The following is a 15612-nucleotide window of genomic DNA, read 5'->3' on the forward strand; positions in this document are numbered from 1 at the left end:
CTTATTGGATTATACCCCTTAAATGGGCAAACTTTTGAATACATAGAAGCAGGGTAAAAGGGTTGTTATCAGGGTGGGGGAATGGGAAATGCTGGTCAAGGGTACAAAGTCAAGGTTAGAGGATGAATAAGCCTAGAGAGAGAAATAAACACAGCATGAGGACTACAGTTAATAAGATCTGTGTTGTATTCTGGAAATTTGCTAAGAAAGTAGATTTCACATGCTGTCACCAATTAAAAAGATAACTATGTGAGGAGATGGATATGCTCAATTACTTGACTGTAGTATGTGCACATATAACAAAACTTCATGTCGTACACCTTAAATACATACCATTAAAAAGTGAAAAATAAGCCAGGCACAGTGGTGCACACCTGTAATCCCAGTGGCTTGGTAGGCTGAGGCATGAGGATTGCAAGTTCAAAGCCAGCCTCAGCAAAAGCAAGTTGCTAAGCTAAGCAACTCAGTGAAACTCTGTCTCTAAATAAAATACAAAATAGGGCTGGGGATGTGTCTCAGTGGTCAAATGCCCCCTGAGTTCAATCTCTGATACCAAAAAAAAAAAATGGTGAGAAATAAGTGGATGAACTTTGTGATAGGTAAATCATATCTCAGTAAAGCTGCTAAAACATTTCTTAAATTCATCTTAAATGAGGTCAATACAAATCTCTATCTGCAACAAAAAGGTGTTCTCCTGTCCAGTGGCTCCTGTATTCCTAGTAATATAGAGACCACCAGACCAGAGCCAGGAGGAGGGGGATCACAATGCCTGTAGTAGAATCTTCACGGTATCACTCCCAGGAGCCACGTGTGACCTTTACAGTTGGACACACTCTCATCTGCTCTTCCCGCAGGAGGACTATAATCAGCTGAGGCCGCTCTCCTACCCCAACACCGATGTGTTTTTGATCTGCTTCTCGGTTGTAAATCCTGCCTCTTACCACAATGTCCAGGAGGAATGGGTGCCGGAGCTGAAGGACTGCATGCCTCATGTGCCTTACGTCCTCATAGGGACCCAGGTTAAGATTCGGGTGATGGCAGAGTGGGTGGGCTGCAAGAAGAAAAGACCCTTTAGGTACATCACCAACATTGTGTTCTACCAAACACTGAGGGAGAGGGTCTCGGGACATGTCCCTCCTGTGAATGGAAGTTCTTAAAGTGTGCATGAGTAAAGACTTGGAGTTGAAAAGAGAACAACTATTTAATATGAAGCACTGTTTTAATATGTTCTTTAAAAAATAATCTGTTTTTTAATAACAAAGTATTTTTTTTTAAATAGACATTTCTCCAGCCCTGAGTCAGAGTAATAAAACATGGGCAGTAACTGCACATATCTAATACTTTTGCAGCTAAAATCCACAATTGTTTTAAAATTCAAAATAGGTGTGGGTGTCAAAATGACCCTGGAAATCCAAATGAGCACATTATGACAGAATTCCTTGAAAAGAAAGAATTCCTGGAAATGGAAGACAGAAATTCATGACTTTATTGTCTTTAAATCCCTTGATCTTCCAGATCTTAGAAATGAAGCTAAAATACACATGCCAGACCTTTCTGGACTCTAAAGACCTTTAAAGTATTTTGAAAGCTAATGAAGTTGCATAGTTTGAATTTCTGAGTCAGTTGCACAAATGGATCAAAGATGGTCCTGATTTTTTTTAATATTTATTTTTTAGTTATAGGTGGACACAATATCTTAATTTTATTTTTATGTGGTGCCGAGGATCGAGCCCAGTGCCTCATTCATGCTAGGTGAGCGCTCTACCTCTGAGCCACAACCTCAACCCCTGTCCTGACTTTTTGTACTTTTAAAAGGATTTTGTTTTTTGCTTTCTCAAAATCTAAATTACTATTCCAAAGTCATAGGAATGTAATGACTCTGGGGACTTTATGGTTTTCCATTTCATATGCTGTTTCTATTTCTCACTTTACATTCTGCTTAACAAAGAAAAATGTTTAAAAACCATAAAGAAAAACATCGACTATGAAAGATATGGACCGATACAGAGTATATGTGTTTATTTGAACAGAGACAAAGAAAAAGATTCATTTATCCACAGATCCTGGCACACAATTGATGTTTCTGCTCTGAAAGACAATCATTTGTTTTTGTTGTTGTTGTTGTTGTTGTTTTTAGTGTTTTTTTAGATGTCGATGGACCTTTATTTTATTTGTTTATTTATTTTTATGTGGTGCTGAGAATCGAACCCAGTGCCTCACATGTGCCAGGCAAGCACTCTACGTAGCATTGAGCCACAACCCCAGCCACAGCAAAATTTAAAGGAACCAAAATACTTTATTAAACTATCAAACCTAACAAATGCTCCCTTCAAGGCAGTTCTGCTTTTGAAAAGATGCTTCATTAAGCCGAACCCTTTGGAAACTCCTCCTGGGGATCTGCCTTCTTGAGCGTGCAGTCTATTTGTTAGAAGAGTCAGAGAGGCAGCAAATCTTCATCCATTTGAGGGTGAATATTTGATATGGAAAAGCAAAAAAAAACAGTGTCAGGAAATAGGCTGTTAAATAATGAGTAATAGAAATTGGGATCTGATAAATCATCCCTGAAAGGTAACAAAAGTGTCTGGTTCTTGTATGTTCTATCAGTGGAAACTGCAAATAAACACACAATTTCAAAATCACTAGACACGAGTATCACTGGAATAGGCCGCTGCACTCAGAGCAACTGCTCTGAAGGAGCAAGTGTAAGGACATCCAGGTGTGGCCGAGTGCAGATCACTCTACCTTTTCAACCTAACCTGGGCACACACACGTGCTTTCTTAAAGAAAATTCAGCAACTTCAAAGATGTTCAGGAGAAAGAAACTATGTTGGCAGAGTTTAAAGTATTTGGCAGGCCCTGAAAAAATGAATGACTTTGTCTTACGTATGTTTTGCCAGATTGATCTCCGCGATGACCCCAAAACCTTGGCCCGCCTGCTATATATGAAGGAGAAGCCGCTCACTTACGAGCATGGAGTGAAGCTTGCAAAAGCGGTACTGTTCATTTTTAATTCAGCTTTAAGTGGTTACTAGAAAAGAGCAGGGTGTGTGCTTTGGGATGGGCAGGCTCCATGTGGGTGTGCTTTAAACTGCAGCATGTTTAGAATCCTCTCTCTGCTCTGGATCCTCCCCTCTGTTCTAGAAAGACTGGAGGGGCCATTTGGTTAGTGTTCCTGTCAGCCAGTATTGTCTGTTTTTCATTAAGACAGAAACTTTGTGAATTTAAACAGCCAAAGCACTTACCATTTTTATTTAGCAACCTCTAAAAAGAGGTTACCCTACAAAATAGTTGTCATATTTAGAATGAATTAAAGGGAGTCATTAGATGTCTGTTTGTAAATCTCACTGCTTATTATCAACATAACTCATCTAAATGACCCTTTGCGTGGTATTTTGTGATTTTTCTTGGAAGAGACTTAGATTCAGGTTATATTTATACAATATTTCTCATTATATAATGAGTAGCCACTTAGAAAGTTTGGGTTGTGTTACAACAGCGTCTGGAAAAAATAACATACACCAAAAAGTAACTAGTTGGGGAATCTAAGCAGTTGCTCAACAAAAAGGCAACTTACCCAGAGCTGAATTATTTTCATAGGCCTTTTTTCAGTCTTGAAATGTAGAGTGATTTTTTTTTGGGAGAAATGCTTCAGCAAGTATTTGCCAGACACCAAATCTCTACCTCTCCATTATCACCAAGATGTGTGCAAAGCAGCCAATAAAATAGACACAAGAGAACGGAAGTACTTTGTGCAAGAGAAAGCTTATAAATCATATTTCCATCATTTGAATCCCTTCCTCAATGATTTAGGCTCAAACTCATCAACCCAAGTAGGAGACTTTAAATTTTTCTGTTTTAATTTGTAAGTAACTAACCCTGCTAGATACATGCCCCCCAGCAGTTCATCACCCTCTCTAAGCTAGTGGAGAATCTTAATGAGTTCTTCATCGATAAAAATGTACACATTTCTCATATTAAACCTTGTTTATAGGCACCAAAAAGGAATGTGATACACTTAACTAGAAGCAAATTAAAGAAAATTGTATTTTTATGGCTCAATGCATGAGAACGTCTCACAAACATGTAAAGTCCCCACTCCTGCACAGTCATATCAGTGTCACCAGGACCACTCAGAGCTCTTAGGATGCTGAACATTTCACAAATTCCACCTCACTGCACACTCTCTTTAGTGGACAGTGTTCCTCTCATAGTACAGGTTAGGAAATAGTGTCTTCGAGAGACAAATGTGTTTGATTCACACCATTCACCCTAACAAAGTCAGAAATCCTAGTGGCACATGCATGTAATCCCAGTGGCTCAGGAGGCTGAAATAGGAGGATCATGAGTTCAGAGCCAACCTCAGCAACTTACCAAGGCCTTAAGCAATTCAGTGAGACCCTGTCTCTAAATAAAATACAAAAAAGTGGGGGGGGCTGAGGATGTGACTATAGTGGTTAAATGTTCCTGGATTCAATCCCTGGTTCCAAAAAAGAAAAAGATTCTAATCCAGCTCTGGGGACATTGTCGCCTGCACCTGGCCTCGTGTAAGCTGTCCATTCTTCAACCATTTACTTTTCTTCTGGGAAAATAAGTATGGATAGGTTCTGCTACCTTTTCCCTAAACATTCTCCTTCAAATGTTCTCATTAACATGTGCAAATGCATAGCCCCATAAAAAACTGGGTGGGTTGTAGCAGGAGGTCCCCATCGACTCAGCACCAGCTCCCTGCAGGAGGTCGGTCTCCTTGCTCCCTGCCTCTGAGCCTGTCTTCCACCTTCATCCAGTCAGCTGCCTAGCTCCACTTGTCACTTGCCAGTTGTTTCTTCCCTCTGAAAAGAAGTCGCTCCAAAACCTCCCATCTCATCTCAAACTTATTTCAGAAACAATGGCTGAGTGCACCACTCCATCGCCTTCTGCCAGCTTCTCCTAGCAACTGCTCTCAGGTACAGAGAGAATCGTGTTTCGCTTACAAAACCCAATTTAGAAGAAAACCAAGCGAGATCTTAACTTGTTTCATCACAAATTCGTGTAATTATAGAGATGCTTTAAGTTTCTCTACTCTTTGACTTTTCTGTCAAGTAGTTTATGGTAACAGCCAGTGTTTATGGAGTGTTTATCATGCACTGGGCTGCGTGCCAAGCACGTCACAGGCTTCATCTTAATTAATCCTCACAGCCACCCCCCGAGGTTTGTGTGTTGTTATCTCTACTTGCCTGGAGGAAACTGAGGCTCAGAGAGGGGAAGCGCCCAGCTAAGAGGCCGCAGCGCTGGGACGTGGGGCAGTGCTTTAACCGCGGTCTCTTCCGCCTCCTTCCTAGAGCCTGACACGAAACCCTGAGTTTGGGGCGTCTGTCTTCATGTGCAGAAGACTCCGATTTCACTGTGCAGTACTCTCCTCAAAACTTAAAATGCTTTGTGAATTCAGAGTTCTCATACCTGATTCTTTTTGTTTGGTGTGTTTCATCCATCATCTCTTTTTGGTCCCAAAGGGCATTTTATTTTTAAAGGATGTTTTCATAACATCTGTATTTGCCATCCTTCACACTCCAAAGCCAACCACGTTCACATAAATATTTTGCATCAATTTCTAATAAACATTCCTTGTTACCCTTTAACTTGTTCTTTCCTTCCTTGTCTTTCAATTATTGTGTCTCTTAAGTTTCAGCCTACACATGCGCAAAGGTCCATTTTACTACCAGATTTTTTCAATAATAACTGATTAAACACCTACTATGTGCCTCGTGTTATGTTACACCTTAGCTCTAAGATTATGATAGTCCATGTGTTCTCTTTCTCAGTTCCATTCCATACAACCTAAGCAGGGTTTTCTAAGTTCAGACTCCCTGAGGTATTTCTTGACATGTTCCTATTTTTCTTTATTCTCTTTGGCCTCTTTTTGCCCTCCCCTGCCATGGTCTTCCCCTGGTATCTTTTGTTCTTATTGTCACTCTAACGTCATACCTGTTACCTGTTGGGTTTCTGATACACACAGGTAGAATTTAAAGCAGAAAAAAAATGCTATAACAATGTTCAGTCAATGTTATAGACTCAATCAATTGGAGTCTTTATACCTTCCTCCTGAATGGAGGAGTCATAGCTCCTGCCTTCCTGTTTGCCCTGTGGTCTTCGAAGGCCACCACCTCATCACTGGTATCTGAATGCCTGAGGCCCACAGGCTGGAAGAGGAGGAGACACGTGAAGCAAATTCTAAAGCAACAGAGAGCAGGGAGTGACTGACATTCAGGGAAGGAAGATTCAGAGATTTCTTGAAGCAGTTGATATCTCTGTCAGGCTTCATGAAGGATAAGGATGAGTTCATGCATAGACAAAATTAGGGGACAGGAGACAAAAATTCCAGACCAGTACCTTCCAAGGCATCCTTTAAAACACAAAAGAGCAAAGTGGCAACTGACGGGCCAAATTTCACCCACAATCTTGATCAGCCCATGGGTACTTTTGATGCAATTCAGGGGCCAACATTTAAACACTTTGGAAACTTAAATATTTATGTTGTTCTGGCTTCTTAAAAAAAAAAAAAAAAAAAAACTTTCAGAATGCCTGGCAACTCTGGGACAGGGCTATACCTCCATCTCCACCCTTTTCTTGAAAACATGTCAGTTTGGTAAAGCATGCTCCAGATGGCTAACATGTGGATCTAAACAAGACCCTGTATCATGAGGGTGGTGATAGACTTGCCTTGTAAAGTTCTCGTGGTGGTGAAATGCAGTCATGTTCCCCAAGCTCTGGGTCAGCAGGCTCTGGCTGTTAAATCGGTGCAGCCCTTCAGACAGCTGGGAAGGCCTCTCTGCTTTTATCTCTTCCAGTTACTTTCAGTCCCACACTACTACATACCCCACAGACACCAGGGCGATCCAGAAGAATGAATGGTTTTCACTTGATTAGTCATCAAGGTCATCATTGGGCCTGTTGTTTTTGTTTAATTCCTTCTTGTCAGACTCTTGGATCTTCTGTACCTCTATGGCATGTTTCCCAGCTTTTGAAACAATAAGCTTTAACCACTGTAAAAGTTATCAGAAAAAGGTTCTCTCTGTTGATATCCTCAATCTCCACCTTTTTCTTGAAAACATGTCAGTTTGGAAAAGCATGCTCCAGACTGTTAACATGTGTATCTAAACAAGACCCTGAGCGCTTACAGATGGATTCTACATATTTGACTGAGTAGGTCATTTTGTACCAAGAAACAGATGAAGTCACTGCTGTAAGAAAAGCCATATTTCCATGAGCCAGCTTTCCATTTCACACCTTTGAGAACATACATTATTTTTCCTCCCCACAGTCCCTCTAACAGGGGCTCTGCCTTTTCCCTGAACCAGGATGAATTCTTCTCTCTGACCCTCAGAGTCCTTGAAACGTGGTAACAGTACTTACCTCATAACTGGGTTCTGTTTCTCACACGTACTTCCCAAATCACACCCCAAATCTCTTGGCTACTTTTCCTGGAACTATCGGTACAGCCTGATGTTATGTTAACCTTGTTACACAATAATGTCTTTATCTACTGTTTCATTATCTTTAGTAAAGTTGGAATTGGGAGAGACAAGTTTGGGCTCCTCCTGCATCATCAAAGGCAAACTCTGACAAGCTTATCCACAGCACTATGGGGACAGAGGACAGAGTTCCCTGCCTATCTTGCAGGACCCCCAGTGTAAACCTGGCTCAACCAGGCTCTCCTGAAATTTCCAGAATCAGCCTAAGGCTTGTGATCATTAGTGGGGAGGTTTCCCAGATAGAACGTCACCACAGCACTTTCTAGGTATTTTTTCAGCATGACTGACACAACCTGTCCCATTACAAGCAATAACTCAGTTGGCACATTGGTTGAATTTCCATCTTAACCAATTAGCATATCAAGTACGGACATAATTCACCCTGCCCCCCAAAAAGATGACATTATTAAAATTAAATTTTTTTAATTAAAATTAAAATTTTCTTCATTCTTTATTCCCCTTTTGTACCCTACTATTTTCATTTATTTTCTTAAAAAGTTTTTTCCTAATCTAAAGGACAATTGAAAGCCATAAAATAGGCTTTCCATTGATGATTTCAATACCATGCTTTTGGTATTTTCATTTGGTTCACACAGAGACATTAGGAAATAGTTTTTGGACCCAATCAAAACAAAATTATTTCATTCTCAGTCTCCATAGCTGTGGCCTTTCAAATAAGAGAGCAACCTCGTTCACTAAGTTGTCAACTTGACCAGCTTCTTGCAGAGCTGAGCCATAAGGGTTACAGTTACGGTCATGGAACAAGGAAAAGAACACATATCAAGAGACCCAGAGTTTAGGTCTAATTTTTCACTTTCTAATTGAATCCCTTAAACGATTCATTTTTACCTTCCTGGGGCTGTTCCCATTCTTGTCGAAGCTAAACCTCCGTTTTTCTTTAGTTCACACGCCGCTGGTAACAGTCAAATACATCCCATATCAGAAGGCATACAGAAGGTTTTAAAAATTGGTAAATATTAAATAAAAATGTAGGTGCTAGAGTTGTGGATTTATGGCAGAGTGCTGGCCTTGCATGTATGAGACCCTGGGATTAAGACCCTAGCACCAAAATAAAATAATAAAATTCCCAATTTCCAACTCCTCTTGAAAAATACAAAAATGGGCAACCATCACCCAACATTCTCACATGGCAGCAGAATAAGACTGGCTGCCCTAGAGGGGACGTGTACTTTACAGTCAATCCATAGTCCTCACTTCCCCCTATTGCCTCACACCAGCCCTGATTTCCTCACTTATATAAATTATTGGTCCTAATAGACCTATGATTTTGCTGCCCCATTTAGCCATTTATCAGCTATAGTTTCCAGGAACTTGCCATCCAGTCAACCTCTTCTGGAATCTCTTTAATTTTTTTCAAGGTGGTCTCCTAATGTGAAGCAAAAACTAACACATGTATTTCTCGAGATGTCCTTAATAATAAGAGGCCCACATCATGTTGTTGGCTCATACTGAGCTCGTGAGCCATTTTTATCTCAGGTCTCCTACATTGAGGCTGACTGCCAAACGTGGTCTTCATGGCCTGTGATTTTCTTAATGAGAATCTATAGCTTTGGCCTGAATATCTGTTTCTCGTAGGAATTTTGTGATTATGAAATACACCATGGAATGACATTATTACAAAGTTTTCAAGTAAAGCCCCAAACAAGTACCAAATACTTACCATTTACATATACAGACCGTGCACTAATGAGGAAGATGTCTCCCTCAGCAAATGTATCTTATGATTTTTTAAAATATTTTTATATTTTTTAATTTCTTAAAATTTAAATTTTTAAAATTTTTTTTTAATTCTTAAAATGTTTTTAAAGTATGTTGAAACCAAATGATAATGCCAATCAGATATTACCTTCTTAAGAGATAGCTTATCCAAAGTATTTTAATCAAGGATGACCTAGAAATCCTATGCACTCTTGTCAGCCAGGTTGATTCTGCTTTACTTCATCCAGGAGATGCATTTCACTTGAACTTGACTTCCACACTGCAAGCAAAAGAGAGGGTGCTAAAAACAATATCTTGTGGTCCTGTTGTTCACAACATACATTCAAATCATACCACAGTTTCAAATCCTCTCCTATTATATTTTCCTGTTAGGAAAAAAGGTTTGTCGATCATTTTCAGAATTATTGTTTACCAAAAATGATCCACAACCATTTATTGTTAATACAAGACTATAAAACAATAGAAAAATAGAAAAAGATTAGGATTGCAGATGCAAATTGAAATGCAGAGGAAAAAAAAAAAACATAATCCAGAACAATCCCCAGGCTGTTCATAGGGCGGGCAGAGGTAAGGTCTGGCTGGGCAGAGGGTTGACCCACAGAGCTTTGCCCTTCTTTTCTTGTTGCTCAGGCCTGTCTCCCTTTTTGTATTTAAGATCGGAGCACAGTGCTACTTGGAATGCTCAGCCCTGACTCAGAAGGGTCTCAAAGCGGTTTTTGATGAAGCCATCCTCACCATTTTCCACCCCAAGAAAAAGAAGAACCGCTGCTCAGAATGTCACGGCTGCTGTTCCATCATCTGAAGCTGCTGGAGACTCGCCTCCACCCCACCCAAGGGTGCAACAGCAGCCAATCTCTGCCACCCAGCTCCAGCCAAAAAGGAGGGCAGGACCAGAAATGAATTCCCTCGCACCAAGGCCGCCCCACCTGTGAGCTCCCCAGCACAGCCTCCCAGTCAACCAACTGCCACGTCCCCAGTCCCCGGTCTCCGGTCCCCCATCCCAGCCAGAAGCACCCACGCCGCACCCCGACGTTAAAGCGGAGCCGGATTTCAGACAGTGTCGCTGCCAAACTCGTGGGGAACAGTCAAGGGCCATCTCGCCCTCCACCTGCCGCTCCCACAAGCACAAAGCTGATGGGAGAGGAGGAGCTCAGTTCCCGAATTGGTGGCCTTACATCTTTTACAAAACTCGGGAATATAAAAAAAAAAAAAAAAAAAAAAAAGTTTTCTTCTGAATCTTCTGTTTTACCCATCGTGTTACGTTCCTTTTGCATTATTTCAAGAAATTTCCTAATTTTTTTTCAATTCACTCAGGCCTTACAAATCCATACCAAAGCAGCCTAAAGACAAGATGGTTGATGTTCGCTTCTATTTTCAGCATGTTTCTACCAAAGTCATTGGAACCAACATGTACCTCTGAATGCCTGATTATAAGAGAACTTTAAATTTTTCAAAATTTTACAGAGCAATACCTTTTGAGGAAAAAAAAAAACACCATCTGAATTATTTTGCAGATCCACATTTTTGGCCAAAAATTCACTGTAAAAGGGCTTACGTTGATAAGTGAACTGCTTTTTTCCACCTACTATTGCCAGCCAGGGCAAACTAAAAATGAACTGAGTTAAGAAAGAAGTAATTCTGCTTTCCCTCCAAATGGCATGAAGGAAGGGTATGGCAGAACCCATCTTTTCAAATATTAAGCAAATGGACTTCCCTGCTTCCTGCTCCCCTCCACCGTTGCATGTTCTTTTCCTCCTTGATTTGACACTTTCTCCTGTGCCCAATTCCTTTGTTCTTCCCAGTCATAACCTGACCTAAAAGAAAGAGCTGGACATTGGACATGAAAAAGCAAGTGTTTCAAAAATCTACCGGTTCAAGCAAAGTGCCTCAATTTTTCCACTTGCTTAGACAGACCGAAGGTGCTTCTAGCTTGCACTATGGACGCTCCTGTTCCATTTAAATGACATTTTCCAGTTACAGCAGGCAGTAAATTACTGCCTCTCTCTCTCCATATTCATTATTCTAAAAGTTTGTCTAGGAACCAGGTTTGTGAATACCGAGCTCTGAATCCTTTTTCCAAATGATGCATTCCAAGGACTTTGGCTTAGGAGAAGAAAAAGCTCACAGTAGGGGGATCTTGTGACCTTCCTATATGACAATTCCAAACATCCAGAAATTCTTGCGTCACAGGGAGCTACTTCCTCCCTTTTAAATAGAGAATAAGATGGCTTCTAATTAGTCTTATTTGCTTTCACATGCCCTGGAATAACCCAGGTAGTCACTTGATCATTTTATATTATTGCATAAGCAAAGCCTGTTTTTGCAGTATGAAATATGTCAAATTTTTTTTCATATTCAAGCTGTTGAAAAAATCCAGTGTTTCTGTCCCTTCTGCTCCTAGAAGAACCACATAGAAAAGAATTGTATTATGAGTCTTTTCTCTTAAGACCTTTCATGATACCCCTTCAGTCTTTTGTTTTTATTGGTTAATTGGTTAGTTAGTTTAGAATTTCTGAAATGTGTTTTCCTTTCTTCCACATTGCAAATGCTATTTTTTCTTTTCTCCCATCTAATTGCTAGCATTTTCTTAAAAACAAACACACACACACACACACACACACACACACACACACACACACCACCTAAAAGGAAACAGGAGCTTTGTAAGTCAAAGCTTGACATTTAGAGAACATGAGGACTTTCTGCCTTTGTAAATGGAAATCAACCATGTATGAACTATAGCTGCAGAGGTTATGAGTTCATCCTTTACAAAGAATAATGAGCATTTAGCCCTGTAATAAAGAAAGTGTTGTTAGTCAGTTTTGTTACATTATTGCATCACTACATCTTGCTAAAAGGCCACTCCTTACTTCTCATTGATGTGGATGAAAAATTGAAAGCAGTACATTAGCTCCACCAGAGAGAATTTTCCAGATGTGTGCACAGGCACATAGCTCCCCAGGTCCTCACCTCCTTAGTGGGCCACTGGGATGAAAGGGTTCACAGTGGGAAGATCACTGTCACACAGAGCCGGAGCCTGGACACAGAGACTATTGGTGTCAGAATGGAATACAGACTCCTCCAAGAGGCCTTAGGAGTCAATTACCAAGTAGAACAAAGCAACCCAAGTGAGTTAGCATCCCACCAAATCAGTCATTCATTCCCTCTTTTATGGCAAGACCTAATTCATTTCACTAGAAAGTGGTTTCTGCTGTAAGATCAAATGGAATGCTCTGAAACCACAAATATAAAAAGACATAGAAATCGGAAGAAGGATCTTTAATGGTCCACGCTGTCTCCCAAAGTCAACAAATGGCCGCTGATCTCCATGTGAGGACAGAGTCTTAACTTTTCAGAGCTAGAAAAGGCCTCAGAAACTGTAGTCCAGTCCTTCCTGCACAGATGAGAAACTCTACTGCAATGGCCTAAGAGAGGTGTGTTGTGCCAGAGCCAGCACAGATCTTGGCTCTTCTGCTTCCCATCCAGTGCCCTTGAGCCTCAATTGATTCATTAACACACCCATTAAGTTGGAGTTTTGTAGGCACATCAATGGAGTTATATCATTTATCCTACAGATCTCAGACACATTTTTTACCATATATTCAATTATTAATAATAATTACAAAATTTATAGATAGAAGGTAGCATCCAATGTGATAGATTTTACACCGTATGGAATGCATTTGACAGTACTTTATTCAAGCAAGCTAAGAAAATAATAGTAGAAGATGAAATCTTTAAGGTTACTCTCCACAACTTCTTATAGTTAAGCCACTATAAATAAGATAAGCCATCAAACTACTAAAAAACTATAGACAAGAATTCAGTCTATTCTCTAATATGCCTGGAATCCAGGGTAATCAGCAATGTAATCCCAATCTAATGGTTCAATCAATAGTTTGACAGATTTTTTTTTGGGGGGGGGGGATGGGATTGAACTCAGGGGCACTTAACCACTGAGCCTCACTAAGTTGCTTAGGGTCTTGCTAAGTTGCTGAGGCTGGCTTTGAACTTGTGATCCTCCTGCCTCAGCCTCCCAAGCTGCTGAGTTTACAGGCATGTGCCACTGCTTCGGGTTTGACAGATTTTTTTTTCACTCAGATGTTTGATTGGTTGGTTGATGGAATTAATGGACTTCTTAGGCTATTTCAAAAATACAGAAGGACTAAGACACAAGTCAAAACCATGGTCCACATAAGAAATCTGGTCTGATTTCTGCCAAGAAAAGTTAGACAATTACTAAAGGTGAGAACTACAGCAACATTAAACTAGGAAGCACCAAGCTGGGAGGTCAAAAGTAAGTCATACACATGTGGCAAGAAGGCTTTGGTACTGAGACTTTGATGGCAATATGTCTGTTTATGATATGCAAAGTATCTTTTGGAAGATGTGCAATCCATCAGAGAAGTGGGTGCAACCACACACAATGTTCATTAGACCCCCAATAGGAAAATAGTATTAGAATGGTAGCAAAAGAACACTCACAATTACACTCAAAATTTTAGGAGAAAATAAAGAAAGCTAAATCCAAAATTTGAGTCCAACAAAAAATTGGTCAATGTTTAAAGTTGAGCATCTTCAAAAATAAATACATTTACTGTCATATAACTAAAAAGAACAAATAAAAAAATTTTTAAAAGAAGAAAAAATATATTTAACTTGAGGCAAGCATCCCCAGATGCCCTATGACATTCATAAATGCAAACTCATTCATGACACCAAAGAGATTCCAAATTGAGGGTTTGTTTTAAAAGCATACTTGACATCATGCTGGAGATTTTTATCTAACTAGTTATATGTTCATTTTTAAAACCCACCCTTGTTTAGCTGCCAGGATTTGAAATCTGCATTCACTCTCAACAGAGAGAGTCACTGAGTAGGCTGTCCAAGTATCAGTAAGAAAACTGCACAAGATAGTGTTGTTTCCAGGACCCTTAGAAACAGAAAGGAAAAGAGAAGATCATGGAAAACTGAGTTTCTTAGGAAAGAAGTTAGGAATTTTAGAAAAAGGTAACAGGATGGAGAGGAAACCCCAACCAAACACAAGGCAGAACACACACCTGAGAATCCTCCTGGAGAGTGGTTAACTTCTTTCTGCCTGGTCTCTAGAGGCAGAGGGAGGAATGGACTGTGATTATGAAGAGCACTCCATGATCATCAGGGCTCCTCGGGGCACGATCCTAGGGGATTCCACTCATGATTCACTACAGATGAGTGAAATTCTAGACAATGTTCTTTGGGTCTTTAATAGCAGGATGGGAGCTCAGCCTCTCACCATCTCTGTTTACACAGAACATGCAGTCAAGGAAAATCAAGAAATATGATTGAACAAATGAAAGTTTTCCTGAGCTCAAACATGACTTAAAAATCTGAAGAGGGTGACCTTTGGAATATCTGGACAAACAGTTCCTTGTGTGAATGGTATTGATGCATCTTCAATGGAGTATTTCCAAAAGAAAGATTGTATTTAATAGGCACAAGTGCAATCGCATATGATAAAGCAATAATTTATGGTGCTTCGATGGCCAACAAAGACCAGAGCACCAAGCTCTATCTTCAGCATCACTTCAGCCATCAGGGGCTCCGCTGTGCTCTTTGGGTGTCCCTTGGGGTCAGGGAAACAAAGAGTCAAAGAAAGTTTGGCTCATCTGTGAAATGGTGGGGTGCAAGTCACCAACAGTTTTTGCCTTTGAAATTCCACTACAGGAAATTAGAGTAAAAACTGCATGATGAATTTTGGTCACGATATATTTCTTCTCCTTTATGGGGGATATGATGTCAAGGATCAGGGTTGCTTTGGTGCATGTGTGTTTTAAACGCATCCTACCCTGGAAGTTTTATTTCTATGAGTTCTGCTGTGGCTCAGAAGTTTTGTGAAGGCACAATTGGAGTCATTCTGTTGGTTTTTAGCTATGTCCTCCAAGTCTCTCAGTCACACAGTTTGCTGAATAGGATCTGATCAGGGTTATAGGGGATGTTATGTCCGGGGCATCAGGAGGAGAAGGTTCCCATAGTCACGCTTCCGCTTCCCTGGGACCCTGTACAAGGCAGTCTTCAGTTTGTGAGTTCTTTGAGGGGTGGTGGGGTGGAAAGACGGCTTCTGAGTAGAGCTGCATGTTTGGGACAGCTTTGTAAATACACATCTAAAATTACCTCTACCTAGCGTTGTTTAATTTTTTTTTTTAAAGCAGACTCTTTTGTCCTCCAGGAGTCAACAGGCAAGAAATTTAATGAATTCTACATTCTCATCACCTGGTTACACTGTCTTTCTCTCTGAGTCAACAGAAATTACTGTTTAAGTACATCTCGGCAGAGTTTTTTTCTCAACTGTAACAGTTCATGTTCTACTCAATGTAATCTCTAC

The 15612-nt window shown here is 40.3% G+C and overlaps 1 protein-coding gene across 3 annotated transcripts in view; it reads left to right on the forward strand.

Moving 5' to 3' along the window:
- The window catches only part of RHOJ (ras homolog family member J), an 83647-nt gene extending 68566 nt beyond the window's left edge, over positions 1–15081 (forward strand). The window contains exons 4-6 of one of the 3 annotated variants that reach the window (XM_081291045.1): positions 855–1019; positions 2898–2993; positions 9904–10945. In XM_081291045.1, the coding sequence (XP_081147171.1) occupies positions 855–1019; positions 2898–2993; positions 9904–10050 (408 nt within the window). In that variant the 3' untranslated portion in view covers positions 10051–10945. Of the gene's footprint in view, positions 1–854; positions 1020–2897; positions 2994–9903 lie in introns of all 3 variants that reach the window. The other 2 variants (XM_081291044.1, XM_081291046.1) reach the window with 2 other exon arrangements.
- Positions 15082–15612: the final 531 nt, after the last annotated feature.

This window comes from Spermophilus citellus (assembly GCF_964194105.1).
Source record: "Spermophilus citellus genome assembly, chromosome: 4".
Lineage (NCBI taxonomy): Eukaryota > Metazoa > Chordata > Mammalia > Rodentia > Sciuridae > Spermophilus > Spermophilus citellus.